The sequence below is a fragment of the Rousettus aegyptiacus genome, unplaced genomic scaffold, assembly GCF_014176215.1.
Source record: "Rousettus aegyptiacus isolate mRouAeg1 unplaced genomic scaffold, mRouAeg1.p scaffold_m13_p_14, whole genome shotgun sequence".
In the NCBI taxonomy this organism is placed as follows: Eukaryota; Metazoa; Chordata; class Mammalia; order Chiroptera; family Pteropodidae; genus Rousettus; species Rousettus aegyptiacus.
Genome location: NW_023416289.1, coordinates 28966056 through 28992979, shown reverse-complemented (window position 1 = coordinate 28992979; position 26924 = coordinate 28966056). Strand labels below are relative to the sequence as shown.

Here is a 26924-nt window from a genome sequence, read left to right as displayed (position 1 = left end):
GGACCAACATGAGATGATTGCAGAATCAGACTCACGGGCTTGCCTCCTGGTCTCACAAATGGTGAGACAGAGCAGGTGTGCTTGCACTCAGGAAGAATGGGTGTCTGGGATGACAGCTGGGCCTTAGCTGGAGTGGATCTCCCTTGGCCTGTCCTGGGCACCATACAGGTGTCAGAGTCCTTCAACTGGAAGAGTGAGGCTTCTCAAGGATCCTGTTGGCACCTAGACTGTTTATCTTTACAGGGATGGAACTGGCTGGGAATAAGTCACATTGAGTATGTAGGTAGTTTCAGTTATCCTTGGGAACTGTTTGGCATCCTGAATGTTCTAGGTGTTTGTCAGAGACACCAATGGGATGTGTCTGGGTTTTGGTTTTTACATTCTTTCCCATCCTAAAATGAGCTGGCTGCAGAGTGTTTTTCTAGGTCTGCTACGTTATTTTTTTCAAAGGCATTTCATGCAGTTGCAGTAGCTGAGAGTTATAAAGCAGCCACTGGAGAATATACGGGTTTGAAATCAGGGCTCTGTTGTTGAGGGATGTTCTTGGATATTTGCTCAGAGCAGGTGGGGAGCTGGATGCCTGACTCCTCCCACTAGCTTCTGCCTCCCCCCTCCCCTTCACTTCTTTTTTAGTCAGAAGTTAAGAGGGTTATAATTATCCCGTAATTTAGTGCAAACAAAAATGCAGTCTTTCTAATCAATACCACCTTTTAGTTTTATTTCGAAAATTGTGTGTTTACAGCAGGTAGGAAACAAGACAGCAGACTTCCTTCAGTCCACACTTAACCCCTTCTCCCTGGCTCCCTCCTGCTTGCTAGGTGCCAAGTCTGGGTTGCACCCTCATTTCCTCCTGCCTCTGCCTTACCTGGTGGTACAGTGGCCTCCTCACTGAACTCCCAGCCTGCGTTTCCAGGTCATCTCCGCTGGCTCCACTCACAGGTTAATAGACCACAATGCAGGCCCTGTTCCGGCTGCTTTTCTAAGATTCTTCAGTGCTTCTGTATTGCCTGGACCCCTGGCTCTGCCATTCAAGTCCCCCCAGGACCAGAAGAGAACCTCTCTTTCCAGACTTACCTTGTGTGCCCACCAGCATGCTTCGGATGGTGTCTTAGCACTAGGCCTTTCCAACAGGGCAGAGTTCCTTCATAAGAGGTGTTATTTGAGATAAGCTAAGTTCCCTGTAAGTGTGGTCCCCCAGTACTGAAGCAGTACATAGAGTAACGATGTTAACTTTCTCTGCCCCCTTCTGTTCCAATACAAAGAGTGTACAGATCTCAGTCATGCTTGCATGGGTACTGTCTCCATTACTCCATCTTCTCTTCCAGGGACGGAGCTTCAAGAAGCAGATGCATGTACCTTCGGTTCCCCTGTGGGGGTGAGAGAGCAGAAAAGAGGCAGAGAAAAAACTCTTCTAACCTATTCCCACCCATAGAGACCGAGTAGATGTCAGGCATATTCAGAAATGTGCTGTGGGGACAGGGAGTTTTTGGTAAGCCCCATCACACAGAGCTGGCCTTGTTGGACAGGAAGTGAGTGATGAGAGGCTGGCAGCCCCTGGCATTTAGGTACAGCTTCAGCATTGACTTAACTCAAGCCAAACTACTGGGCTGTTTTTTTCCTCTTGGCAAAACATTTTTTAAATAGCATTTTGGAAAATTTCTGATTAGAATATTTGAAGTGTCAATTTAATTTTTTATTGTGGTAACATATACATAAAATAAAATTAACCATCTTAACCATTTTTAAGTGTACAGTTGAGTGGCACTAAGTACATTCACATTGTTATACAGCCATCACCTCCATCCATCTCCATAGCTCTTTCCATCTTCCCAAACTGAAATAGTCCCAACTCTAACTCCCAACTCCCCATTTTCCCTTCCCCATTCCCTGGCAAATACCATCCTCCTTTCTGCCTTTATGAATTCGACTCCTCTAGGAACCTCGTGTAAGTGGAATCATACAGTATTTGTCCTTTTGTGACTGGCTCATCTCATTCAGCATAATGTCCTCAAGGTTCACCCATGTTGTAGCATGTGTTGAGATTTCCTACCTTTCAAAGACTGAATAATATACCACTGTATGGAAGGATCACATTTTGCTTATACATTGATCCATTAGTGGCCACTGATGGACACTCATGGGTTCCTTCGAACATTTGGCTATTGTGAATAATGTTGCTGTGAACATTGGTGTACAAATATCTTGAGTCCCTGGTTTTAATTCTTTGGGGTATATACCCAGAAGTAGAATAATAACCGAACCACATGGTAATTCTGTGTTTAATTTTTTGAGGAACCGCCCGACTTTTTTTCAGAGTGTGACCTTTTAATTTTATAAATTTCCTTAAGTCCAACTCACCCATTTTACTCCCCTTTCCCAACGTTTTAATACTTTGTTACCATCCTTCGAGTAAACACTTTCAAAAAAGAATTTCATACATTACCTTATGTACTAGATGAGCAGGGAAACGTTTTGAATTGAGAGCCTGCAACCCCAAATCCCATACTCGAAGAGCAGCAAATAGGCAACGTGGTTTCGTGCGCTAACTTAATTATCTCGGGTGGGGTTTGTGTCGAAGGGTGGAGTTAACAACACTTGTTAGTTTTTCTGGAAGGAAGGTGACATGGTGCTGGCAAGTACACTGGCCTTACAGCTATTTTCAGGGCATTTTCCCTTGGTTACTTATGGGAAGGTTTATAGAACAATCAAAGGATGTGGAATTGTTCTTGGCTACTCTTATTAAAAAAACACACACACACAACGATTTTTCCATCATATGGAAAATACCAAACATTTCTTATAGGAACAGTTGGGTCAGAATGACATTGTTCTGCTTCGGTGAATTTATTGTCATCTTTTGGGAACAATAAGAAAAGCCCACTAAGGATCGCTGTATCCACTAGCACTACATCCTAACTTTTCTTTTCTTCTGAGTGTTAATGGCATTTTTGTGGACGCTTTATCTGGTATGCAAGTTCATCTCCTACGTGATGTCAGCAATACCATTTGTTGACAAAGTTATGATGATGTGGTCATCCTAGGTAAAAATCTTGGAATCATTCAAAAGCCCAAATGATTAATGAGAGGCAATGGTTGTTTCCATCAGGTTAGAGTGTGCGTTGGACTCAGATACAGAAACCGTAAACCAGGTTACTAGCCCTCAGCAATCTGAGCACAGAGGAATGCACGAGGAACAATCTCCATGCCTGCCAAAAGGCCTAGCTTTTGACTTCAGGCGCTGCCATCAGCAACAGCACAAATGGATGCATTTTCAGGTCTTGCCTTGTATGTAACTGTGGGCGTGCAGTACTAACACATATTATCAAAAGTGATGAAATGAGGTGGACGGCACTTTGCAGCTGCTGGCCAGGCTGCATCAGTCCATGTTTCGGGCGATGTGCTGAGTCACAAACCTCACCGAGCCTCCGTTTCCTGCCCGGCAATGGGGATATAGTACTGGCCTTAGAAGTGGTTGTCGGGATTTTGTCACAAGCTGTCCTGTGAAGTCCCAGTTGAATGCCTGTACTTGTATGAGCACAGTGAGTGAGGTGATGGAGGTTGTTACTTTGGGATCCTAGGGGTCCCCTGTTATCTTTCTCATCATTTGCTTGCTGAACACGTGCTTTGTGCCAGGGCTGTGCTCACCACTATGAGGCGTTCCCATCCAGGCTTCGATTCTGGGTCCCACATCATAAGCCCATGTTCCTTTGTGCAAGTCGGTTACCTCCCTGCTGCTGCTTTCTCATCATTAAAATGGAGATGACAGTAGCACCTCTTCGGGCTGCTGCTGTAAGGGTGAAGTGCAGTGGTACCCGGCAGGGGCTTGGCCTGGTGCCCAGCACACACGAAGGTTGGTACAAATCAGGTGCTGTCATTATTCGCTCTTAACCAACAGGCAGTTCTGCATTAGTGTGGATTAATTCCATTTCCTTTAGAAGCCTTGCTGAGACCCGAACAGAAAGACCCGAGGTTTTGGTTGTGAAGTGCTGGAGACGGGAGGGTGGGGTGTAGTTTTGAAAAGTGGGGCCGCGATGGGGTGGGGGTAGGGACAAGGAGGAGAAGTAGGAGAGTGTGCTGTCAGCCAGTCGAGGAGATAGAACAGGGAGGCTGGGAAGGGGTCAGGGATTCCCTTCACTGGCTGCTAGTGTAGGGGAGCCCTGTGCGGAAGGACAGAGTGTCCAGCGCTTCCTTCCAGTGTCTCACCTGGGTCTTCGATTACAGGACCTGTATCTTTGTTTAGCAGAATTAGCAGCGTGGTAAGCCACACTGGCAGTTAAGGGGCTTTGTAGATCCCTGACATCAATGACAATCTCACTTTCATAGGAACATGCATTGTTTCCAGACCACAGTTTCTACCACACCATATTTATTCATAAGCCGAGGACTGTCTGACTCGAGGTTTGTGGGCTCAGACTAGCAAGACAAGGTCAAGGCTTAGGCGTGTACGCTCCCTCCGTGTCTCCTTCTTTCTCTCCCACCTCCTTCCCTCCGTCCCTTTTCCTTTCTCCCTCCTTCCCTCCTATCAATCTGTTTCTGATGCTTTGTGATTTCTTGACTGTAATGTCCAGCAAATATTTCTTGTTACAGAGTATGGCGTTTGTGAAAACTTGCGGAAGCTGGAGATCACAGGCGTGTCTTGTCGTGATGTCTACGCAAAGCGTAAGTTAACCTGTTATCATCTAATTTGTTCCAAAAGCAGACAGTGAGCATCAGCAGTGGATAGTAAATTTGACCCAAAGCCCATAGTTCTATTCTCAGACACCTTCTGATAGCCATAATTGATTTTAAGACAGCACTGGTAGTAACAGCACTAAAATTGAATGAGGTGGCTCTCTTTCCCTTTCTGGGTGTGTCTGTACCCTTATTTTTCAGCCTATCACAGGATATTAGGCTTCACGGACCTTAGATCCGAGAAACATGGCTGCACTGGAAGCAACTCTGCGGTGCTTCCAGAGAGGTCCCTTTCTCTGGATTCTGGGCCCACAGTCTGATTAGATATGCGGATGGCTCATAGTAACTGGGAAATGAAGCCGAGGCTCCCACCGACCCCCTGACCCCCGCAGCTAACACGGCTGCCTGTGGACCCACCCCTTCCTCTGGCTCCGCACCGCTCCAGCCTTCTGCTTGGTCTTCCCTTCAGGTTCCTGTAGGTGTGTTGACTCCCCCAGTCCCTCCCCCGCCCCCCGCCTTTCTTGTCCTTCACTCCTTTACTGTCCAGTCGCCAGCAACACTCGTGAGCGCTCAGTTTCTCCCCAGCCATCTTCCCAGCTAGCCTTTCTCCAGTGCCTCGCTGCATGAGGCTGTTAAGGCTCCTGTTAATGCTGATGTCGCCCACCCAGCTCTCCACTGAAAACTTGAACCAGGTGATGCTCCTTACTAAGCGCCATGCCCAAGAACTGAGGGCCCTGCTTCTCCATGGAAACGTCTGTGGTCCAGGACTGAGGAGTAGGCAGGCAGTGGGACTTGCCTGTGGGCCAGGTTGCTAAGTGCACACTGAAGTGCTAGAAGCTTCCTTCCAGGGTCTGGGGGCTGGTTGGTGTCACTTTGTGTAGTCCCTTTTTTCCCGTGGACTTGCTTCTCTCAGAATCCCCCTCTGAGATGCCCTCCTTCACTCGTCTGTGCTCGTGCACAGGTAGAGCATGGCATTTCCATAAAGCGGCCAGCTCTGCAGGGAGGCATGGGCGGTGTTCAGTTCCTGTCTCGGGGCTGCTTTCATCACCTCGCTATTTCCTCATGCCATCGAGACCTCTCCACACCATGGTCCCATGGCCTTTGGGGTTGTTGGATTGGTTAGTGTTTCTGGGTTAGAATTTGCTCATATTTGAGGCGATCTCCTGTCAAAGGGTCTAAGTTTCTTATGGGCCATCCTCTGAGGAGCCAGGTGACCTTGACATGCACAATTCCCGGTGGCTCAGCCGTGCCCTCCAAGCTGTTGCCCCCTCCCGCTTGCCTCAGGGAGCCTTGGAGGGGCTGTCGTCAGGACCCCTCTGTCCTGCCACATCCCACATCCAGTTCTGCCAACTCCTGGCACCCTCCCCCGCCTTCTTCCCTGTTTCCTGTGGGCTTCAGGCTTCACCTTGCCCTCAGTCACCATTTTCACCTGGCTGCTGCCTCCTGTGTTGCTGGCCCTAACCCTGGACCCCAGTGCAAGGCTGACCTGCTCAAGACTTCCCCACTCCTCCTTCCCCATGCATGTTCGGACTTTGGTTTCTTCTCTTGCCTCTGCTTTACATCGCACCAACCCAAGAAGACCTCTATCTCTCCAGGGAAATGGGTCCGGGAGGCCAGAGCGGTTACCTCTCCTGAAAGTGTAACTTCTCCCTGTCTTCACATCTCAGCTGGGAGAACAATGGCTCTTTGGTTTCTGCAAAGCCCAGCATTCTGGAGGCAGGAAGCTGGTTCCTCCCCCGCTTCCACTCCCACCCTGTCATCTGTTATTTAGTATCCCACGGCCCTGGCTCCACCTTCGATTCCTCCTTTGTTCACCTAGAGCTCCCTGTCCTAGATCTAGCCTGAGCATAGAGGAGGAGGGATTCATCTTTGCTGTTAGCATTGGTGTGAGAGTCAGAGCCAAACTCTTGCTGTAACAGTCTCTTATGTACACACACGTAAGAAAGGTTTCCTGGCTTTGGTGGATGGCCAGCTGGCTTCCATAAGTATCCAATAAGACAAGTTCTTGTTTTCTAAGTGCTTTTGGAATTTGTTAGGCCATTTGATAATATTATCTTAAAGCAACATGAAGACAGCTTTCTCTTTAAGAGTTGCGAGCAGTCAAAATAGCATCCTGGCGGGAAGCTGGTGCCCCTGCCTGCTAGGCTTTAGGGGCAGTGACATTTAGAGGAGAGCACGGGGAAATAATGTGGGCAGAGGGGCTTGGTTGGGCTGTGCTGGAAGCTGTCCTGTAGAGGAGACATCTGGGCACAGGTGGGCAGGCAGGTGGTATTCATTTACATAGACCCCAGGAAAAGCCCCAAGACTGAAAATATACCTCCATAAGTAGAGGGCAGGGAAAAGACAGAAGAAAGAGGCTGGGCACTTCAGTCTGTTAATTAATGGAGTTTATTAAGGGAAACTTACATACGAGTCATGTCTTGGACGGCTACAAGGCGAAATGGATACCCGTGGCACCTGGCAGGCACCAAAGTATTATATAGGGTAAAGGGGCAGAGGGAGGGATAGTCACGGGTACAAATACGTGAATGCTGCCAGGTATGGGAAATTACTTTATGTGTTTGACCAGGTCAGGATGACCTATTCCAGGAACTAGCACATAGCAGGAAGCAGGGGAGAAGGGCTGATTTTTGTCTAAACATCAATTATGATCAGTGTCTGAGTAGGGGCCAGCTTGCAAAACAGACAACAGCCACGTCAAGAAAACGTCTCTTCTCCACATGTGAGTAGTGGCTGCCAGAGAGCAGGAGATGGTGTGGCAGGAGGTAGGCAGGGAGGTGGGGACAAGGGCAGTGGGAGGCGGGGACAGGGTGAGGTGACACATTTGCATGAACCTGAAGGAGGACATCAAGAGATTTCTTTGACTGCTGATTCTTGACCCTTTGAAAATGGTTGGGAAATCCAGAGCATAATTCATATTATCTGTCATTTAGTATCCTAGAGTATTTAATTAGCCCTGGCCAAAGAGGGTTTCACAGTTTAGGAACACTTTTTTGTGTGAATTTGCTTCAAAGACCTCATCCAGGAGAAAATTGCTTAGCTTCTGGAATCGATGGTAGAAGAAAGTCAACCTTAGCTTCTGGCATAGGTGAGAAAGTGAGCCAGCCTTGATTTCGACGTGCAGATCCGAGTTAGGATCTGGCAGACGTCGTCCTTAGTCAAAAACAAAACGACACACACAAAGGAAGATGCCAGGCGTGCACCAGGAAAACTGGATATCTCATTTGAGGCACAGGAGTTCCCTGAATGATCACCTCAAGTATCCATGAGCCGCGACCTCTGCGGTCCCACCTCAGTGAGCTCTGTTGATCCATGTCAGCCGAGGGAGGAGAATGACCTCAGATTGTGTCCCAAGCTTGCCATCACGAGTTTCTGGTGTGAATCCATTGATTAAAAGGAAGATATGTCACAACATTTTCTTTCCAGCCAGGCCTCTCATCTGTGGCAAGTGCTTGCCTCCCAAGGTACTGGGGGTTGAGTATGTAAGGGAAATGCATGATTGTGGTGAGGGAGAGAGTGCTGAGTCATGTGAAAACTGTTTATACCATCACGAAAGCAGAACCATCCTTAGCCCTTTCCCTGCTGTGTCTGTTCAGGTATAAACCCTCGCGTGAAGTCGGGACGTTTCATGAAAATTCTTCCCGATTACGAGCACATGGAGTACAGAGATGTGTACACCTGCCGTACGTACCTCCTGCTGCTTTGGCTTTAGCGGGGGAGCACAGCGAGGAGCTGCATGGAGAGGGACCTCTAACTCACAGCACGCGGTTGCTTTGGTCTTAAGCGCGAGCTGACCTCCTTGGCTTTGGCTGTCTTTTCACTTTTCTCCAGTGTTCTCTGTGTCTTGGCCATGGACAGCCGTACATAAGGGCCAGGTTTCCGCAGTATCTTTGGGTTTTGGATAGTACCAGCAAGATCACTCCGTTGATGCACATTTTAACATTTATCATTTATTGAGGGTGAGAGGAGAGAACAGAGTTAAAACCTTTCTATTCCAGAATGAAATGTAAGTGGTTTATTTCTAGGCTTCATTATTCGATCACATTTTGACAGCATATGTGAATTTTAAAAAATTACACATTTACCCAAACTAAACAAAAGTATGCAGAGACAGCTGATTGTTTAGAACCTGGTTTCTCTTTTGATTGGCATTACTTGAGCCCTGGAAATTTTCCTAAGCCATATTCCATACTGATTTAGGCTGTCTCCGCTTTTTATTAGATCGAGCTGAGATGGAGAGCGTGAATTTTGGTAATCAAAAAAGATGTTAGAAATATCTTCTCGCACTGAAAGCCACGTTACGTTTGTAGAAGCACAAGGACACCCTGCTCGAGCCCGGCCGAGCGTGCCCTGTGTCAGCATTGCCTTTGTGGAGCAGACCCACTTCTGAGTCTTATAAGTACACAATTTCTAACAAAATCTACTCAGAAGAGAAGGAATAGAGTCATTATTGGAATTTCTCCTGACCCCTGCCAGACTCTGGACATGTAGGTAATGTGTTTGCTGGTCCCATTTTACTTAGGGGACCATCCCGGAGTCAGCGCAGAGATACTAGGACTGGTCAGCATGCTTTGGGGTGCTGTCTGAGCACTGTGCACGACTGCTGACACCACCCACAGAGTCTGTGTCATCAAGCCCGGAGCTGTACTGCTTGAGTGAAAACCGCTGGTGAGGGGGGCTTGTCAGGAGGAGCTGGGGCAGCTGCGGTTGGATGGCAAGGGGGTGGGGCGGGCTAAGTCTGAAGGCACAAATTCTGTTCTTTTCCAGACCCTCTTGGCAGTAGTTTGTCTAGAACATTTTGTCACAGACTGGCCCTCCCTCCCTGCTTAGCAGTCAGTGAGCGAAGGTGCCTTCTCCAGGCCGATGGGAGAGGACATAACGTAGCACTTATTAATGAGAACAGTCGATCAGTCGCCACGGCTGATGGGAACAGCCTGGCACGGGCTTTTAAATACAAATGGACAAGCACTTAGAGGCTCATTACATCATGCATCTGTTACAGGATTCGTCTAGAACAACAGTCTATCTGGAACTTATATCTGAGATCGAAAATGGGATTCTGACCCAGTTCTGAGATGCTCAGGGTCCGGGACCTAGGAAGTGCTAGAGTTATGTTGGGGATGTGTTCTTTTTATCCCCAAAGGGTGGTCAGAAGTTTTCGAGCTTAAAAGGATGAGTCAGGAGTCCAGATTTTTCACCATGCTTCTAGAAGACAACTTCCAGAGCATCTGGACTTGTTAGCCACATATTGTGATGCCCCCCAGCTGTTGGTAGCTAACAGCTTACAACAGACTTGTTCTAATTGGAGACTGCTGTCGCCTCTAAGGTTTCAGTGCAGTTATAAAAATACAGTAATCATTGTAGAAAACTTAGAAGATCCAGAAAATATAATAAAAATCACCAGTTGTAAGCCCTGGTTGCATTTCTCTGTGGGCATATTCAAGATGTGAGTGGTCTGCTACCTCCAGGACTATCAGGGTAGAGTTCACATGCATGAAAAGAGAAAAGCCATTTCAGCCCCAGTTTGAAACCTCTGTATGCACAGGTGCGCAGTATTCCAGTACTCCTAGTATGTTCTAATGGAGGGCAGTGCAGAATTTCTCCTCTCAGCGTTAGCCAGATTGTCCAGAAAAGTCTGCCATGACTTTTTGATGCTTGTGAGGTACTTGAAATTGGCGCTCGTGAGGTACTTGGAACCTGGCACAGTCTCTGTCTCCCTCATCCACTCGCACCATTCCTGGAGCTGTTGAGAACTGTGTTCCCCTGCTCTCTTGAAGCCCTCTGGTCTGCATTCTGTTGGACCAGAGAGGATCACCAGTCTCCAGTGTAACACACTGTCCCAGAGAGAGGCAGTCCAGCATCACTGAAGCCTGTAGATTCTGACTGGTAGGAGCTGTGGCCTCAGATTAGCTCCCTTTGCTGCTTCTTTTGTTTATTTTTCTCAATATCAGGCCATATGTTGCTGCCCGATATTCTTTTTTTTTTTTAATTTAATTAATTAATTTATTTTTATGGTGACATTGGTTAATGAAATCAGATTAGTTTCAGCCATATACTTTAACAGTAAGGCATATATATATTTACACTGTGTGTTCACCTCCCATTGATATTCTTGATAATTCGTGTCTATAGGACATTGGGAGCATCGTGGGTGCTGTGTTGTCCTTATGACGTTATCTAACACATATCTTTCTGTGTGTGAATTGATGGTGACTGTCAAAGTGCATTTTGAACTTAAAAATAACTCTTGTAGGTTTTGAGGTTCTAACCTAGAATCCTAACAGTGCCCCAGATTGCTCTAGTAAGTACAAGGAATTTGATGGGACATTGCTAAACCACACAGTGAGGAGATAGGCCACTTTTAACCAACATCCCAGCTCAGGGCAGTGAGGCAGGAGGAAATGTCTGCTTCTTCGTGGGAGGCTTAGCTTTTTGTTTTATTCAGGAAGAGCCCATGCTTTAGTTGGAGTTCAAAGTTATGTAAAACATGACAGCTCTGGCAGCCAGGCAGGAGGTGGTCCCTCTTACTGGTGGGAAGGTCAGCCTCCTTCTATTAGGGCCTCTATCTGATTGGATGAGGCCCCCCACATTAGGGAGAACAATTTGCTTTACTCAGTCTGCTGATTTAAATGTGAATCTCATCCAGAAACACTTTCACAGACACACCCTGAATAATGTTTGACCAAACATCTGGGCACCCCATGGCCCAGTCCAGTTGGCACATAAAATTAACCACCACATAGTGCCCCTTCATCTGGCAGTCAGGGTCCTGCCTGAGTTAGTCTCTCATTCATTCATTTCATTCACTCAACAAATCCATGTACAAAGGAAATCGAAGTGAAGGACATTTTCCAAAATGCTTACTGCAGCTGGTTATCTCTGCGTGGTGGGATTTCGGTTGGCACTGGGTTTCCTTTCCTCTGGTTGTCTTCAATGAATATGTATGCATTACTTTTGAAATAAGGTAAAGGTAAAATTTTTATTTTCTTTTTATTAAAAATTACTAGGGCGGCGTTAATTAACAAAATCAAATAAGTTTCAGGTGTGTCATTCAACGGCCAGTTGTACATATATTGCATGTGTGTTCACCACCCAGAGTTGATCTCCTTCTGTCACCAAATATTTGACCCCTTTTACCCTTATCTATCTCCCTGCCACTGACCCGATTTAATTCTTTATCTACAGTCCCATGACATTTTGATCTCTGCCCCTCCTGTTAGAGAATCCTACGCTTCCTCAGTTGTGTAAACTCACAGAAGGCTCATCACTTCCCAAGGGTACTCAGTTTGCATCTTGCAAGACAGCAGTTCCTTGTCATTTGAGCTGCTCATATATAGAGACTGGGTTTAAAAATGACCCAGTTGTCTGTTTTATGATACTTTTAAAAGATATTTGTATTCTTAGAATTCTTTAGAAACTCGTAGGTGGATTTGCTTAAATCCACATTTGTTTACAAGGCTCTGTAACAAGCCGTCAGAATTTCATAGTTCTCTCTCCCTCCTTATGCCCTTTCTTCTGATTTACTGTGAAGTGAAGACTAGCTGGTTCTAAAATGAAGACCTGTTCTTTCTCTCTCCCTGCAGTGCTCCACCGATACAGACACATTTTGGGATTGTGGCAGCCAGATATCGGACCGTACGGAGGACTGCTGAATGTGGTGGTAAGTCCACGAGCGTCGTGTGTGGGCTCTTGTGAAGTCAGTACTGCTGGGCCTCGTGGACAGAGCGTAGTGCCTTTTCCACTAGAGGGGCAAGTCAGCGGCTTTGTATACGACATGAGAGTGATCACAAGGAACTTCTTAACTAGTTACTTTTTCCAGCCCTAGCTGGTTCTCTGCGGAGCAGCTGTCTTCCCCCACTGCGAGTCTTGCATGTGCTCTAAACAGTTCCTTGTGAACAGAAGCCCTGCGGCTGGGCATGCGCAGTTATCCTTTACTGAGCTCTGGGCAGGTGCCTGGACCCTGACGTTGCTATAGCGGATGCTTCAGTGAAAACAAAGTCAGGTGCCCCTTGGGAAGCACTAGTGTTCTGATTCTGTTTTTCTTTCCTTCTGGCACATGCCAGAAGCCGATTCCAGGGGACTGGCTGCACATCATGTAACGGTGATGGGTCTGCTTTGAAATGGCCACTGGGGGCCCTTGGACAGCCTCAGTGTGGTTCTCCCGAACCTGGTCCAGATGGGCCATCTGGTGATTCTGGTTACTCTATCATTGTGTATTTTGCCCGCCAGGTGGGGTTTTGGGCAGGGATAAATATTGCTTTATATTCTTCATATTATGTGGAAACATTCATTAGGAAACATGCTTTACATATGTTTAACATCACTGGGGAAAAGCCTGGTTTTTAGAACATTCTTTCAGGGACAAACCAGACAGCTCTCAGTGTGGGAAGATTTCTTTCCTTTTAGTCAGGGAGGATGATAATTGTTTTTCTTACTAGCAGTGAGTAATAGAGTAAAAAAAAAAAAGTACAGCTTCTGAAAGCACAGGATAATTAGGGGAAAATAGAGCCCATGACTAAACAATGGCAATTGGCTCTTGTCTCAAACCAATTAGCCACAGAAATGATTAAATTCTCTCCTCCTCTGTTGGTAGAGCTAGAAGCTGCGGATCCAGGCTCTCCTGGGAAGGCAGGAGCAACTGCTAGGTCATCCCAAATGGGGCTTCAGAGGCTGTCCCTGTCCCTCCACCAAGGACATGTGTGCCCTTGTACCGAGCTCCAGTGTGTGGGGGCTGCGCTGTCCTCTGATCTGCGCTCCATCATTTTCTAAAACTCGTCATTTCCAACATGTACAAGAATAGCGAGGATGGTAGTGTGTGAACTCCTACGGATGCCCACCACCTGGATTCATCAGTCATCGATAGTGTGCCAAGTCTGCGGCATCTGTCTCCTCCCCTTGACATTTTGTTGTCAGGCATTTTAAAGCAAATCCGAGGCCTACGTCATTTCATCTGTTCATACTTCAGTGTAGATCTCTAAAATGTGGACATTTTCCTACATATCCTTCGTATCCTCATCACACCTCACAAAAGCGGTAGTAATTCCTTGATACTAACCGAGACCCAGTCCATGTGTGAGATTCCTGGAATGTCTCAGAACTACCTTTTGATAGCTGGTGCATTCAAGTCAGGACCTAAACCAGGCTCTCCCGCTGCATTCGTTTGTTTTGCCTCATGAATCTCTCTTGTTGAAAGCAGCACCCTCATTTTTTCTCAGGTCAGTTGTCCTGTTGGGTGTCTCACTTTCTGGATTATTCCGCTTCTTTCTCATGTCCTTGCCCCCAGCTTGCCCCTAGCCCCTCACCACCCATTTTAGAGCTGGAAGTTCTCACTAAAAGGCTTTCTTTTTAGATTCATGTCAACTTTTTTTTCTATTTAAAAAATTAAAATTTTTCGGCTTGATTGAAGTGTACTTGACAAATAAAATTATAAGATATATAAAGTACATATCATGATGATTTGATATAGTATACATTGTGAAAGGATCCCCACCATCTAGTTAATTAACATCCATCATCTTATATTTTTGGCATTTTTTAATGAAAACATTTAAGTTTTACTCTCTTAGCCAATTTCAGTAATATAATACCGCATTATCAACTTCAGTCAGCATATTTTACTTTCTAATCAACAAACACTTGGTGGGCAGGGCTATGCTTGTCGCCATGCGCTCCATCAAGGGCTCAGTCGGGGGCGTTGTGCTGTTCACTGGTCCTGAGGTTCTGCGTGAGACTGGAGTGTGGCAACATGAGTGGACATCGTGGACAGCTGCAGGGGAACCTTTGCCTCCATGCTTCATCCTAACCCTCACGTGGCCATGCGCCCTTTCTCCCTGCCACAGGTGGATGGTTTGTTCATTATTGGTTGGATGTACCTGCCTCCCCACGACCCTCACGTGGATGACCCAATGCGATTCAAGCCCTTGTTTAGAATTCACCTGATGGAGAGGAAGTCTGCCACGGTGGAGTGCATGTACGGCCACAGAGGGCCCCACAATGGCCACATCCAGGTGAGTTCATGCTCGGGGCTCCCTTAGACACGGCAGCCGTATGCAGGCTAGGGGTGAGGTCTCCTCTGCAATTCCCAGTCCTAGTGCCAGCTGAGTTTGCAGTGATGTTCTTAGCTATGAGCCTGTGTCTATATAGGTCAAGGGAAACATGAGGAGATGGAGCACTACCCCCATACCTTCTGTGTATTATTTATGCTTTGGTGCTGTGATGTAACTCCCCAAAGAATCACTTGCTGGAACCCTCCATTGGTTCTGCATCCAGTTAAAACCATTTGTTCTTTCCATCCACAATTCCTCAATGTTCCTTTTGCAACACCTCTTTGCAAGAAGATCAGCTTAGAATAAGACACTGTGATACTGTTCTGGCAAATGTGTTATCTGACACACTCCAAATGACAGCCTTGTTTTGCTGCTCTAAGAATTCTCCTGGGAAATCACAAACGCCTCCCCCTTGGATGGACCCCTCCTTGAAAAGAAGATGTGTGCTCAGGGTGGGTCTGAGCTTCCTTCTGTGGACCAGCCACGATTTGGTGGCATGTTGAGCTTCTGTAGCTGAGTGGGGTATATCGATGAGGAGGGGCTCATCTTTGGGTGAAGGTGTCATGACTGACTCGTTCCCCTCTCTCCTTTGTCATGAATACTCAAGATTGTGAAGAAGGATGAGTTCTCCACCAAGTGCAACCAGACGGACCACCACAGGATGTCTGGTGGGAGGCAGGAGGTGAGCCTGTACCCCTTCTGTGCACATGGAGCAGACGTGAGTTTGAATGGTTTGACATCACCAGCATGCCACCAACAAGAGGACTTTATCCCATGGTTCATCCTCACGTTGTTGGCACAGAAAGCGCATCTTACCATTTTGTCAGAAATGGCCTCATGTGCATGTGTGTACACAAGCACGAGTTCTTATTTCCCACTACCCCTCAGAATGAATGACCGAAAAGAAATAGTTTTCTCTAGTTAGTTCTCCTTCGCCCCTTTGGGGAAATCTCCCATGGGCTTTGCAGGCTTCTGCTTAGAGGTGAGTTGCAGGGGGATCAGAGGGCTCTTCTTAGGCAGCATCGTGGATAAACCTGCACGCCAGTGCTACCCAGGAGTCTGTGCTTCTTTTCGTTTGCTCAAGTAATTTTACCTTGTCTTTGAGTTTCAGTTGTCTGAGGATCTAAGTCATATTGCCATTTCAAAATATTCTTAAGAAAAACTTGAACTTTTAAAATATAGAAACTTATTGCAGCTGCTATGTATTTGTTGGAAGTGTACTTTTCAGCCAGTTCCTGAGTCTCTGATGACTTATGTTAGCTTGTGATTTCTTTAGCATCCTGCCCGTGAAGGAACCAGTGAATCGTCCTCTCCCAGCCCTTCACATGGGTTCCACCCTTCATCAACACCAGAAGCCAGCCCTGCGAGGTCATTTGTTAATAAACTACATCCACAGGGTTTGCCAACCCTCCCACTTCCTTGTACGCAAACTCTAGTTCCAGGAATTCTGCCAGTTTTGTGTACCTTTGAAGGCCAAGTCCAAGCTGTCCTGTAGTGTGACCTAGAACCTTAGCTGGTACCTTAGGGCTGCAGGGTCCTTGGCCTGAGCCTCACAGGCACCTCCCATGTGACCCTCCCACAGATTGAGGCTGCATGGTCTGGGTCCCTGTAAGCAGCACAGTGTCAGGCTGCCTGTAAAGGATTCCCAACCTGAGGCTTCTAGAAATCTGAGGGATACAGGGAGGAGCAAAGATGGGGAAGTAATCACCCAGCTACTAAAATTATCATCATCATCAAATAGAAAACAAAGGAAAGAGGGCTAATAATATAGCACCTAGGAACCATCTCCAAGCCCATTCTCCAGCTTCCTTTGTTTTTTAGCATTTCTAATGTAATTACAATCTAACTCTGTCTAAGTTGAATCTTTTTTTTTTTAGCATAACTCTTATTCCAGAGATATTTTCCAGTCTTATTAGAACCCTTTAAGCTTTATTTTTAAATTAAATGCTATGCGCAGCATAGTATTCCATCATCTTGCTGTGATGCAGTCAGATGTAACCATTCTCCTACAGTTGGACCTGGGGTTTGTGCTCAGATGTTCATGTTTCCCATTACCCTCCTGACCACGTGCTTGAATGACCTACCCTCTGGGAGCCTCAGTCCTTATCTGTAAAATAGGGCCTCATGATGACCTGCGGACCCTGAGTGGTTTTGGAGGGTTGAGTAGGACACTGCACATGAATGACAGCACTAGGCCTGGCCGGAGCCATGCGGGAGGATACCAGGTGTTAGTACTGTAACCCTGCTCTCTGAGCTCTATGCAGAGACCGTATCTGGATTTTGGGTCATGCAGAAATGGAATTGACAGGTAAAAGGCCCGAAGATGTTCCAAATTATTGTTCCATGTTGCCAGTTTGCTGCTTTTTATGTACAGCCCACAAGGACAGTGAGACCTGCCTCCCATACTCCCGCTGGCCCCCGTGTTGATCCTGGTGGAGGCAGCACTGGTTAGCATGTGGCCTTTGGGTTAGCTATGACTCTGCCACTTACTAAGCGGAAAGATTTCTCAACTTTTACAAGCCCAGACCTCTGTAGAACAGGAGAAATATTAGCACCCATCTCCTAGGCCTTTGTGCACATTAGGATGATGATTGTACTGCGCCAGCACACAGTGGGCCAGCCCTGGATCAATATTAAGCTTATATTCTTGTCTTTTATGTTCCAAGCCCTTATGATTTTCCTTGTGCCTGCATACCTTATAATATTACTTCATAATAAACGTGTGTATTTCAGAGTTCTTTGTTCTGAGTGTTTGAGTCTGGTTGGTATTCTTAATGACTTCTTGACCTTTTCGTGCAAAGTAAATATGATTACAACTGTTCACGAGCCATCTTCTTCATGGTATTTAGCTCAAGTCTGATGATTCACCATGCCAACATTGAAATCCTCGTTCATAACATTCACTGCCATTTCTGTCTGTTATTTATATATTTCACTTTTTCTTTTTGTAGGACCTTTCCTTCATGGGGTCAGCCATTTAAATGGAAGGTTTTAACTTTGGTGAACTCTAATTTGTCCATTTTTTTCTTTTGTGGTTATAGTTTTCTGGGTCCTAAAAAACTTAGCTTACCTCCAAGTTGCAGAGAGGCTCTCTTTCTTTCTTTCTTTCTTTCTTTCTTTCTTTATTTCTTTCTTTCTTTCTTTCTTTCTTTCTTTCTTTTTCTTTTTCTTTTTCTTTTTCTTTTTTTTTTTTTTTTGAGGTATGATCGCTTCACGTTATGCTTAGGTCTGAGACCCATCTTGAATTTTTTCTTGTGTATGGTATGAGGTAGGGGCCATGTTTCTTTTTCTTCATATAGATGTCCAGTTGTTCAAGCATCATTTGTACTAAAGGCTTTTCTTTCCCCATTGGGTTGCTTGGATACCTTTTCAAAAATCAGCTGACCAGATAAATGTGTGTCTGTTTCCAGGCTCTCTGTTTAATTCCACTGATGTCTTTGTCCATTCTTATGCTCATACCAATGTCTTGATTACTCTAGCCTTAGAGTGAATCACAACATGAGCTAGTGTGGATCATCCAGATTTGTTCTTTTGCAAGATTGCTCTGGATATTTTAGGTTCTTTTCCTTTCCATAAAAATTTCAGAATCAGCTTGTTGGTTTCTACAGAAAACTTAGCCTGGTGGGGTTGTGATTGGCACTGAATCTGTAGATCATTTTGGATTATTGTTGACCTAATGCTGCATCTTGCAATCCGTAGATACCTCTGACTATTATTTGGCCTCTTTACTTCCTTTCAGTGGAGCCTTGGGGTTTTCAAAGTGGAAGTCTTGCACAATTTTGTGGGTTTCTTTTTTTTTTTTTTTTTGAGGTTGTTATTGCAAATAGGATTTAAAATTTTTATTCTCCAATTTTGTGCTGCTAGTATATAAAAATTTCGTTGGTTTCGTGTATTGATTTTGTAGTCCTAATAATTTAGTTCAGTCACTCTAGTAATTTCTGTTCTTCGTGGGAGTTTGGGCAGTAACATATTAAAGCGATTGACAGATTATACCTCTTTTCACACATATACTTACTGAACATACAATATAACTATGAAGGCACGTTTGAGAAATAAAAATCCACACAGTCTCTCCACCCCGGCTGTTCCTGTCGTGTTCCTCATTGGCAGCCACAGAAAGCAGCTCTGGCTGACGTGACCAGCCTAGGGTTTAGCAACGGAGTCCTGTCTTCTCGCTCTTTCAGAAGCCCGATAAACCAGGCTCAGAGTCTGTGTCGAGCCAGCTCAGTTTAGACACCTCCTGTTTCGTGGGTGAGCATGGAAGCAAGACTCACCTGGCTGCTCTCTGGGAGTTCCGGACGTGGGCTCTGGCCCCAGCCTTGCCTGAAGGGACCCCGTGTCCCTGCTGCTTCCCCTGAAGTCTGGGCCCATGTGCTCTGGGAAAGCAGGGACCAGAGCCCCTCACTTATTGTGGGTGGCACACCTCCACAGAAAGGGAGGCAGGTACTGGGAGACCAAACGCATGGCAGCTGCCTGTTCATCTGCCGGTCACGTCTCTATGCCCCCTCCCAGGTGGGTTCCAAGGGCATCACCCATAGCTATAAAAGTACTGCTTTGTCCACTTATCCTCACAATGAGCAACCTCTCCAGACCCCCTCTGTCATGGTGGTTTTCATGACCTGTGTTCTCTTGGAAGGAATTCCGAACGTGGCTGAGGGAAGAATGGGGGCGGACACTGGAGGACATTTTCCATGAGCACATGCAGGAGCTCATCCTAATGAAGTTCATCTATACCAGTCAGTACGAGTAAGTGCAGCGCCCCCATGCGCACCATGAGCGCAGCCTCCTCTCTGTAGCTACTGAGAGCGTAGCCCTTCTCTGAGAGTACCATGAGTGCAGTCCCTCTCTGCGGGATACTGCGCACTCACTGTCGCCCTCTGTGGGTACTGTGAGCATAGTCCCCATCCCTCCCTCCCTCCCTCCCACCCCTTGTTTGTTTTCTGTCTGATAGGTCATCATCATCCACCAGCTGCGCTCTAGCGGGCCGGGTGTGTGTGCCAGACCCTCAGGCTTGTTTCCCATGTCTTCCCAGGAGGCCTGCTTTCTCACCGTCTCTGCCTGTACCCAAAGCCCCTGTTTAGCCTCTTTTGCCATGTCCTTTGTGCAATCCCAGGGTGACAGAACAAGAGTGGCATTTCCTTCTCTCCACCCCAGCTGCCTTGGTGCTCCCGGCAGAGGCACATGAGCCCCTGTTAAGCCCTGCTGGCATCAGAGAAGGTGTCAGGGTGCCCTGCACACGTGGCTGGGGGCGAGCCTGGCTCAGAACTGTGGAGTGTCGCTGCTCCTCACTGGCCTGACCACGCTGGGCTGCCCTGCCCTGCTGACCCTCCGTGGCAGCGCAGGGCGGTGCGTGGGCGCTGCCCCGCTGCCCTGCGTGCCTCTGCCGTGCTCTCATGCCGCCCACTCCCCCACAGCAACTGCCTGACCTACCGCCGCATCTACCTCCCGCCCAGCCACCCGGACGACCTCATCAGGCCGGGCCTCTTCAAAGGCACCTATGGCAGCCACGGTCTGGAGATTGTCATGCTCAGCTTCCATGGGAAGCATGCCAGGGCCACAAAGATCACGGTGAGTCCAGGGTACGCCTGGCAGGTCCAGCCCTGCGTGGAATTGTCAGGTTGGCCATTGAGTAGTGTGACTCAGGCTGTGTCCTGCTAACGCAGAGTGGGCCTGGACCCAGGGCATCACTTCACTGGGGAGCTGGTTAGGGATGCGGATCCTTGGGCTCCCTTGGACCTGCAGGACCAGGATCTGCAGGGGATTTTGAGTGCTTGTGAGGTGGCTGTACTAAGTAGCTCTCAGTCCTGGCCCCACACTTAGATCCCTGGGGAGGTTACAAACACTGATTGTCCAGGCCCCATCCTATAGATTTTGATTTAATGGCGGAGGGGGCTAGGTTAGAGACTTTCCAGTTGACCCCAATGGTAACCCCTGCATTAGCACATGGACCTTATTGCCTGGCTTGGACTCAACAGCTCGTGAAAGCGGCTGGAGGGTTGTTGAGCTGGAGGTGGGAGGTTCTAAGTAGGCCAAGCATTGTCTGTTTCATGGGCCACGGTTCATACCGTGCTCACTCGTTACCTGCATCGTTGCTGGGGTGAGTTTCAAGCAGATGGACTAAAGCATCCTGAAGAAGCAGCATCTCTTCCTAGTCCTCACAAATCATTGCTTTTGAACCTTGGTTCCCTGGGGTCCTGTTCCTTTTGGGAAAGCTCCTTGTGAATGAAAGCCTAGAACCAGTGTTGAGTCCCTGGTCTGATGGGGCTCTCCTGCGGGGACTTCGATGTTCTCCCGCCCCCATGTAGAACTGCAGGGCTGGGGAGATCTCCTGAGGCTCAGGCTTAGGAGCTTCTGGATTCTCAGCAGACAGATCTGGACTGGCGTCACAGGCCTGCCGTCCTTTGCCTGACCTGGGGAGGGTGTGAACTTCTCTAAGCCCAGGTCTCTTCAACAGGCTTAGTTCCCACCTTTTGTCTTTGATTGAAGGTTAGCCAGTGTGCCGGGTGCCTGCAGGCCCTCACCAGGTCACTGGGGCCCTCACCAGGTCATTTGTGAGTGCTGTTATTCTCTCTCCTCAAAGATCTCATCACAGATGGGGTCTCCTGCTCTAGGCAGTAATTTTTTAAGGTCTTCTAAAATATTCTTCTCAAGGGATTGCTGCTAAGTCAGTAGGAAAGCTGGAGCAAGCTCATCTGGCCACAGGCAGGATCTAGGCTGGGAACTGCGCAAAGTGTGTTTCTGCTGGTCTCACCCTGCTGACTGGTGCCCACTCACTCCCCAGGGTGACCCCAACATCCCTGCTGGGCAGCAGACAGTGGAGATCGACCTCATGCATCGCATCCAGCTCCCCGATGTTGAGAACCTTCGCAACTTCAATGAGCTCTCCCGCATTGTCCTGGAGGTTCGTGAGCAGGTACGCCAGGAGCAGCAGCAGCAGGAAGAAGGGCCTGAGGATGGCGAGGGCCACAGCCAGCAGAGCCCCCAAGAGCCCCAGCGGGACCCTGCCCAGCCCAACATGGGGCCACCCACTGAAAAGGACAGAGAGCCTGGGGACAGAGGTGCCGCAGCCGCAGAGGAGCAGCCTGCCCAGTCCGGGCAGGGCCAGCCTTTCGTGTTGCCTGTGGGCGTAAGCTCGAGGAATGAGGACTACCCTCGCACCTGCAGGATGTGGTAAGGACTTGGTGCCCCACACCCAGCACAGAGACAGGGCTGGGGTGGGACCCGGTCTGAGAGGCACGCAGGGGGGCTTGTGGCACCAGGGTGGGGAGCCTTTGATGGCTTGCTTGGTCCAAGCCCCAGCTTGGACCCAAGAGGATGGCACTATTTCCTGGGCTGCACAGTTGGCACTCACACCCGCATAGTGACTAAGGTAAAAGGGAGACAAGGCAGGACGTCGGGCAGCACTGAAGCACACAGTCAGGAGGAGGACTCTCCCCTGCCCACACCTCTCCCTGTAGAAAGCCTGCTTGTGGTCCACCTGGATGTCCTTGCAGGTAAGGCCTGTTGTGGCTTTTCCATCTATCTCCTAATGAAAGTAGTTCCGATGTTGGTCCATTATTTCTTCCTGTAATTTATTTCCTTTCCATTCCATTCGTTTCCTTCCTAAGGAAGGAAGGAGGAAGGAAGGAAGAAAAGGAAGGGGCCTTCCTCCCTCCCTCCTCCTCCCTCCCTCCCGCCCTCCCTCCCCCTCCCCTCCTTCCTTCCTTCCTTCCTTCCTTCCTTCCTTCTTCCCTTCTTCTCTCCTTTCCTTCCTTTCTTCTTTCTCTCAGTTATTTTTCTGTCTTCCCCTGCTCCTTTGGACCAGCATCTCAGTGGCCACTGAAGCAAACCCCAGCCCAGACACATGTCCAAAGGGTCTGGCATTGCCACTTCTCTCGCTGCAGAGGTCAAGGTCACTGATCTGGGATAAGGCTTGCCCTAGGCTGCCAGTTTCTTGCCTGGCTCTCTGTCCGTATGGTTTTGTCTCAGGCCACTGCCTTCAGCCCCTCAGGCCTACCTCTGCCATCCAGGCCGCTCCCTAGTAGATGAATTACAAGACCCTTGTCCTGGTCCCCTATATTCTAGGGCTATTTAAATTTAACTAAAATGAATAAAATTAAAAATTCAGATTCTCAGTTGCACTGGCGGCATTTCTAGTGCTCAGTAGCCCCACGCGGCTGATGGCTTCTGTGTTGGACATGTAGGTCTAGAACATGCCATCATAAGAGAAAGTTCTCCTGGATAATTGTCCTAGCAGACATTTGAGAGAATAATCTGTCATTCTCTTGACATTATTGCTGGCTCTCTCCACCTTTGTCAAGTTATGTATAAAGGATCGTTCCCCTTTACCTCTGGCTAACTGTTGTCTCATGTGCCAGCAGTGGTCTAAGTGGCATTTACACAGACACTAGCAGTGTAGTGTGGCCAGCATGCTGAAGGGGGTTGAGGTGTCAACGTGGGCTTGGCGGGAAAAATTCATTACCTTTTCTTCATGTTATAGAATTATGATAACAGTGGCTGAATTGGGGTTTTCCAGAGGGAGACATACAAATAGCATTCTAATATAATTTGACTCGATATAAATTTTTTTGTAATATTTAAAAATTTTTTGAAGTATAGTTGATACACAATATTATGTTAGTTTTAGGTATACAACATTTATATTCCTTACATTCAACATTTATATTCCTTACACTGTGATCACCACAGTAAGTCTGGTAATCATCTGTCACCATATAAAGTTATTAGGATAATGTTGATTATTTTCCCTATGCTGTACATTACATCCCCGTTTGAAGGGTCATAAAAGTAAAAGGCTTTGTTATCCCTATATCACTTGACAACTCCCAGTAGCTCATGGCCAGCCAAGAGCCCACCAGCTCACCAGTGTGCTGGGGCCAGCCAGCCTGGCAGCTCCTGTCCAGCCCCCCTGCCACAGCTGCAGGATTGTCCTCTACTCCCGTGCTGAACATCAGGGGCTCTGTGGCTTGGGAGGGGCATGCTGTGTTTCTTCCCTGTCTGGTTTGTGTGTCGGCAAGGACTCGTCGCAATGCCTGGGCAAGAGACATCTACTGTGTGTTCTTAAGCCTGGTGGGCATGGCTTCGCCTCTCTGTGTGCTGTGGTGCTTCTTGCCCCACCTGCCAATCCTGTGAACCAGAGCCTCATTCACAGGGCTTCTCCTCCCTCTCCTGCCCAGCAGTGCCTCAGCGTGGCTGGCCGGGGTGGGGTTTCGGGTGCTATTCCACGTGCTGGGAGATTCAGGCCAGCTTCTAACTTTTCATCATCCATCGGAAGTATCAAGTTCTTTGCAAGAAAGACATAAATGTATTTCATCCTGATACTAATCTCAAAACTTGGCCATAATGGGCATTAGAAAATTCTCCCTTATGAATTAATGTCAATCGCATGCCGATAGGTCTTTATCAATTATATTTGAGTTGTTTATATGTTGACGCAACAATCCCAGGAATTAAGATTTTGGTTACTGGGGTCTGCATTATGAAGATGTGTGCTTTGAGACCCCCTTCCTTTAGTTGGGTGAGCTGGTAGAGAGCAGTGGTCAATGGGATGAGCCCAGCACGCCTGCCCAGGCGCTCTGTAATTGAACATCGGTCTCCCCAGACGCCCAGAGCCCTGCGCCTCTGCTCACATGGCTCAGTGCATTGGGAGTTCTAGCGTTGCGCGGGAGCCCTATGAAGACAGGCTTAATTGGAGTGCTGTCACCTGCTGATTCCTAGCTTCTTGCTGGCAAGTAGGGAAAGTGGTTCACATGGAGTAAAGGGTGTTTTAGAACACTGCAGGATGGCAGGGTGCTTGACGTGGGCCAGTGTATGCACCTTGAGGCCCCGCTCACTCCTCTCTCCCTCACGCTTTCCTTCTTTCTTTCTTCAGTTTCTACGGCACGGGTCTCATCGCCGGCCATGGCTTCACCAGCCCCGAGCGTACCCCTGGGGTCTTCATCCTGTTTGACAATGACCGCTTTGGGTTCATTTGGCTAGAGCTGAAATCCTTCAGCCTGTACAGTAGGGTCCAGGCCACCTTCCGGAATGCAGATGCACCATCCCCACAGGCCTTCGAGGAGATGCTCAAGAACATTCAGTCCCTGACCTCCTGACAGCCTCCTTCCCCGCCAGGGGGTGGCCCCTGACCCCTCAGCCTGGGAAGAGCAGCAGCATGCACTTTGGAGATTCGACCTCTGATCAGAGCACCCACCTCCTTGTAGGCGTCTCGGCCTAGTCACCCGAGGCACTTTCTATAGAGTGTGCAACATACGCCTGTGTATTTGTCAGTAGCTGATGGGAAAGCTGAGCTGAGCATGTTCTTACCAAAAAGAAAAAAAGAAAAAAGAAAGAAAGAAAGAAAAAGAACCAGAACTGATTCAGAAGAGGGGCTGCAGGGGCATGGAAATGATTGAGTTGGGGAAACTGGGTTTGTCTTTGGCCCACTGGCAGTTTTCCAGGGAAAACAGAATCCTCTTTCAGGGAAGTTTATGATGTAACAGAGTCTCCTGCCTCAGACTGATCTAAGAGGTCAAGTGTGTGGGGCGCCAGCTCCACCATCTGCTCTGTAGGAAGCAAGTGAAAATGGCCATGGGCTCATGAGGGCCTGGGCTAAGTGAACTCGTGCAGCTGGGCAGGTGCAGAGGGGCAGCGTGTGCGGAAAGAGCCCCGAGGACTGAGGGGTGTCAGGCTTGGAACCCAGCCCTTTATTTCTGTTTATCTACTGACTTGCTTGGAATTTGGACAGAAGCACCTCACCGCCTCTCAGTTTCCGACTCAGTGAAATGGGGCTGGTGAGACAGGTCACTAGAGAACGTCACTGCTGGCCTTTAAGCAGCTCGGAGGCTCTGTAAGCACCACCCCTGCCCGGGGCTCTGGGCAGTGCCCATGTGCTTGCCTTGGCCCCTCTCCAGCTTAGAACCACCACTACAGCCAGTTCCAGTCAGCCCTTGTGCATACGTGGCCCCCTCCCCCACACACACTCTGGTGTCAGAATCCAGGTTAAGGTGCCAGGTGTTGCTGCACATGACAACTGTGAGCCCTGCGCAGGCAAGAGGGCAGCTTCCTAGAAAAGTCGCTGATAGGGGTGCACTTTGGAGACCAGGACCTCTTGGGGATTGTCCCACATGGAGACCCCGAGCACTGACCCTTCTGCTGGTGTGCCCATATTGGGTTGACACTTGCATTCGGGGACCCCTGCTGATGTGTGTTTCTGGAAGAACAGAGCCCTAAATGCATGCAGGCCTCCGAGAGGGTTTCAGCTCTCTTTCCAGCCTACCTACAGAGTGCCACCTCCATGCCATGTGGCCACAAGCACGCTTCCCGGGGGGCAGGGCACACTGTCCCCCACTCTGTTGCTCATCCTTGGGTAGACTGCACTGAGCCTTCACTCTGGGGGCGAGGAACCCCAGGGAAGGGGGAGGTTTGTGTTGCCTTCATGTAGGAGACCAACCCAAGCTGTCCTGTGAAATGTGTCCTCTGTTTTCCTAATTTTTTCCTGACTTTTTTTTTTTCTCTAATTAAAAAATTCCCATTGCCCTAGCCTCAGTACATTTGGCAACTTCGAACTTCCTTTCCTTTCCAGTATCAGAATCAACAGGCTTTGGGGCACTAGCGACTAAATGGCAAACTGGCTCTCCCAGGAGGTTCAGTGGGGACCCAGGAGATGCAAGCAGGGAAGGTGGGGTCCGTCTTGGGCAGCAGCGGGGGTCAGCCAACCTGGTGCTGTCCGCTGAATCTCATCAGAAATGAATGCCCATGGCTCACCTTCCAGATCCTTCTAGCAGATCCTGCAGTCAGGTTAAGACATGGCCCCAGTTTCCTTGTCTTTTGTAGGACAGAGCCTAAAAGTGGTGTTGCCCATCCCCTGTCTTGCAGTGTGACTTTTTCTCATGCCAAGTGTGGCCGGCCTGCAATGGTGATATGAAGTTTTGAGGAAAATGACAATGAAGGACAACTCGGTGTGCAGGCTGTTATTCTCTAAATTTCACCATTGTTTAAATAAAATCTGCCTATTTGACCCAGAGCCTGAGGCTCACTCTCCAGGACTCCGTCTCCGTCCGAGGCCTCTGCTCAGCGTTGTAAAGTGCACATGGATCAAAGATGAACACTTGTGATTAAAAGCCAATCTCAGATCTGAATGTTGTAACCTGCCTTTCCAGTGTTTGGGTCTACACACGGTTTCCACTAATAACGACTAAAATAACTAGGCTGTGGGCTGTCACCTGC

At 48.2% G+C, this 26924-nt stretch overlaps 1 protein-coding gene across 2 annotated transcripts in view; it reads left to right on the top strand.

Moving 5' to 3' along the window:
• Window positions 1-26836, top strand: part of FBXO31 (F-box protein 31) — a 33064-nt gene extending 6228 nt beyond the window's left edge. The window contains exons 2-10 of one of the 2 annotated variants that reach the window (XM_016129463.2): window positions 4588-4659; window positions 8268-8354; window positions 12255-12331; window positions 14511-14678; window positions 15325-15399; window positions 19354-19463; window positions 20132-20285; window positions 21499-21887; window positions 24589-26836. In XM_016129463.2, the coding sequence (XP_015984949.2) occupies window positions 4588-4659; window positions 8268-8354; window positions 12255-12331; window positions 14511-14678; window positions 15325-15399; window positions 19354-19463; window positions 20132-20285; window positions 21499-21887; window positions 24589-24811 (1355 nt within the window). In that variant the 3' untranslated portion in view covers window positions 24812-26836. The remainder of the gene's footprint in view (window positions 1-4587; window positions 4660-8267; window positions 8355-12254; window positions 12332-14510; window positions 14679-15324; window positions 15400-19353; window positions 19464-20131; window positions 20286-21498; window positions 21888-24588) is intronic. The other variant, XM_016129464.2, reaches the window with a different exon arrangement.
• Window positions 26837-26924: the final 88 nt, after the last annotated feature.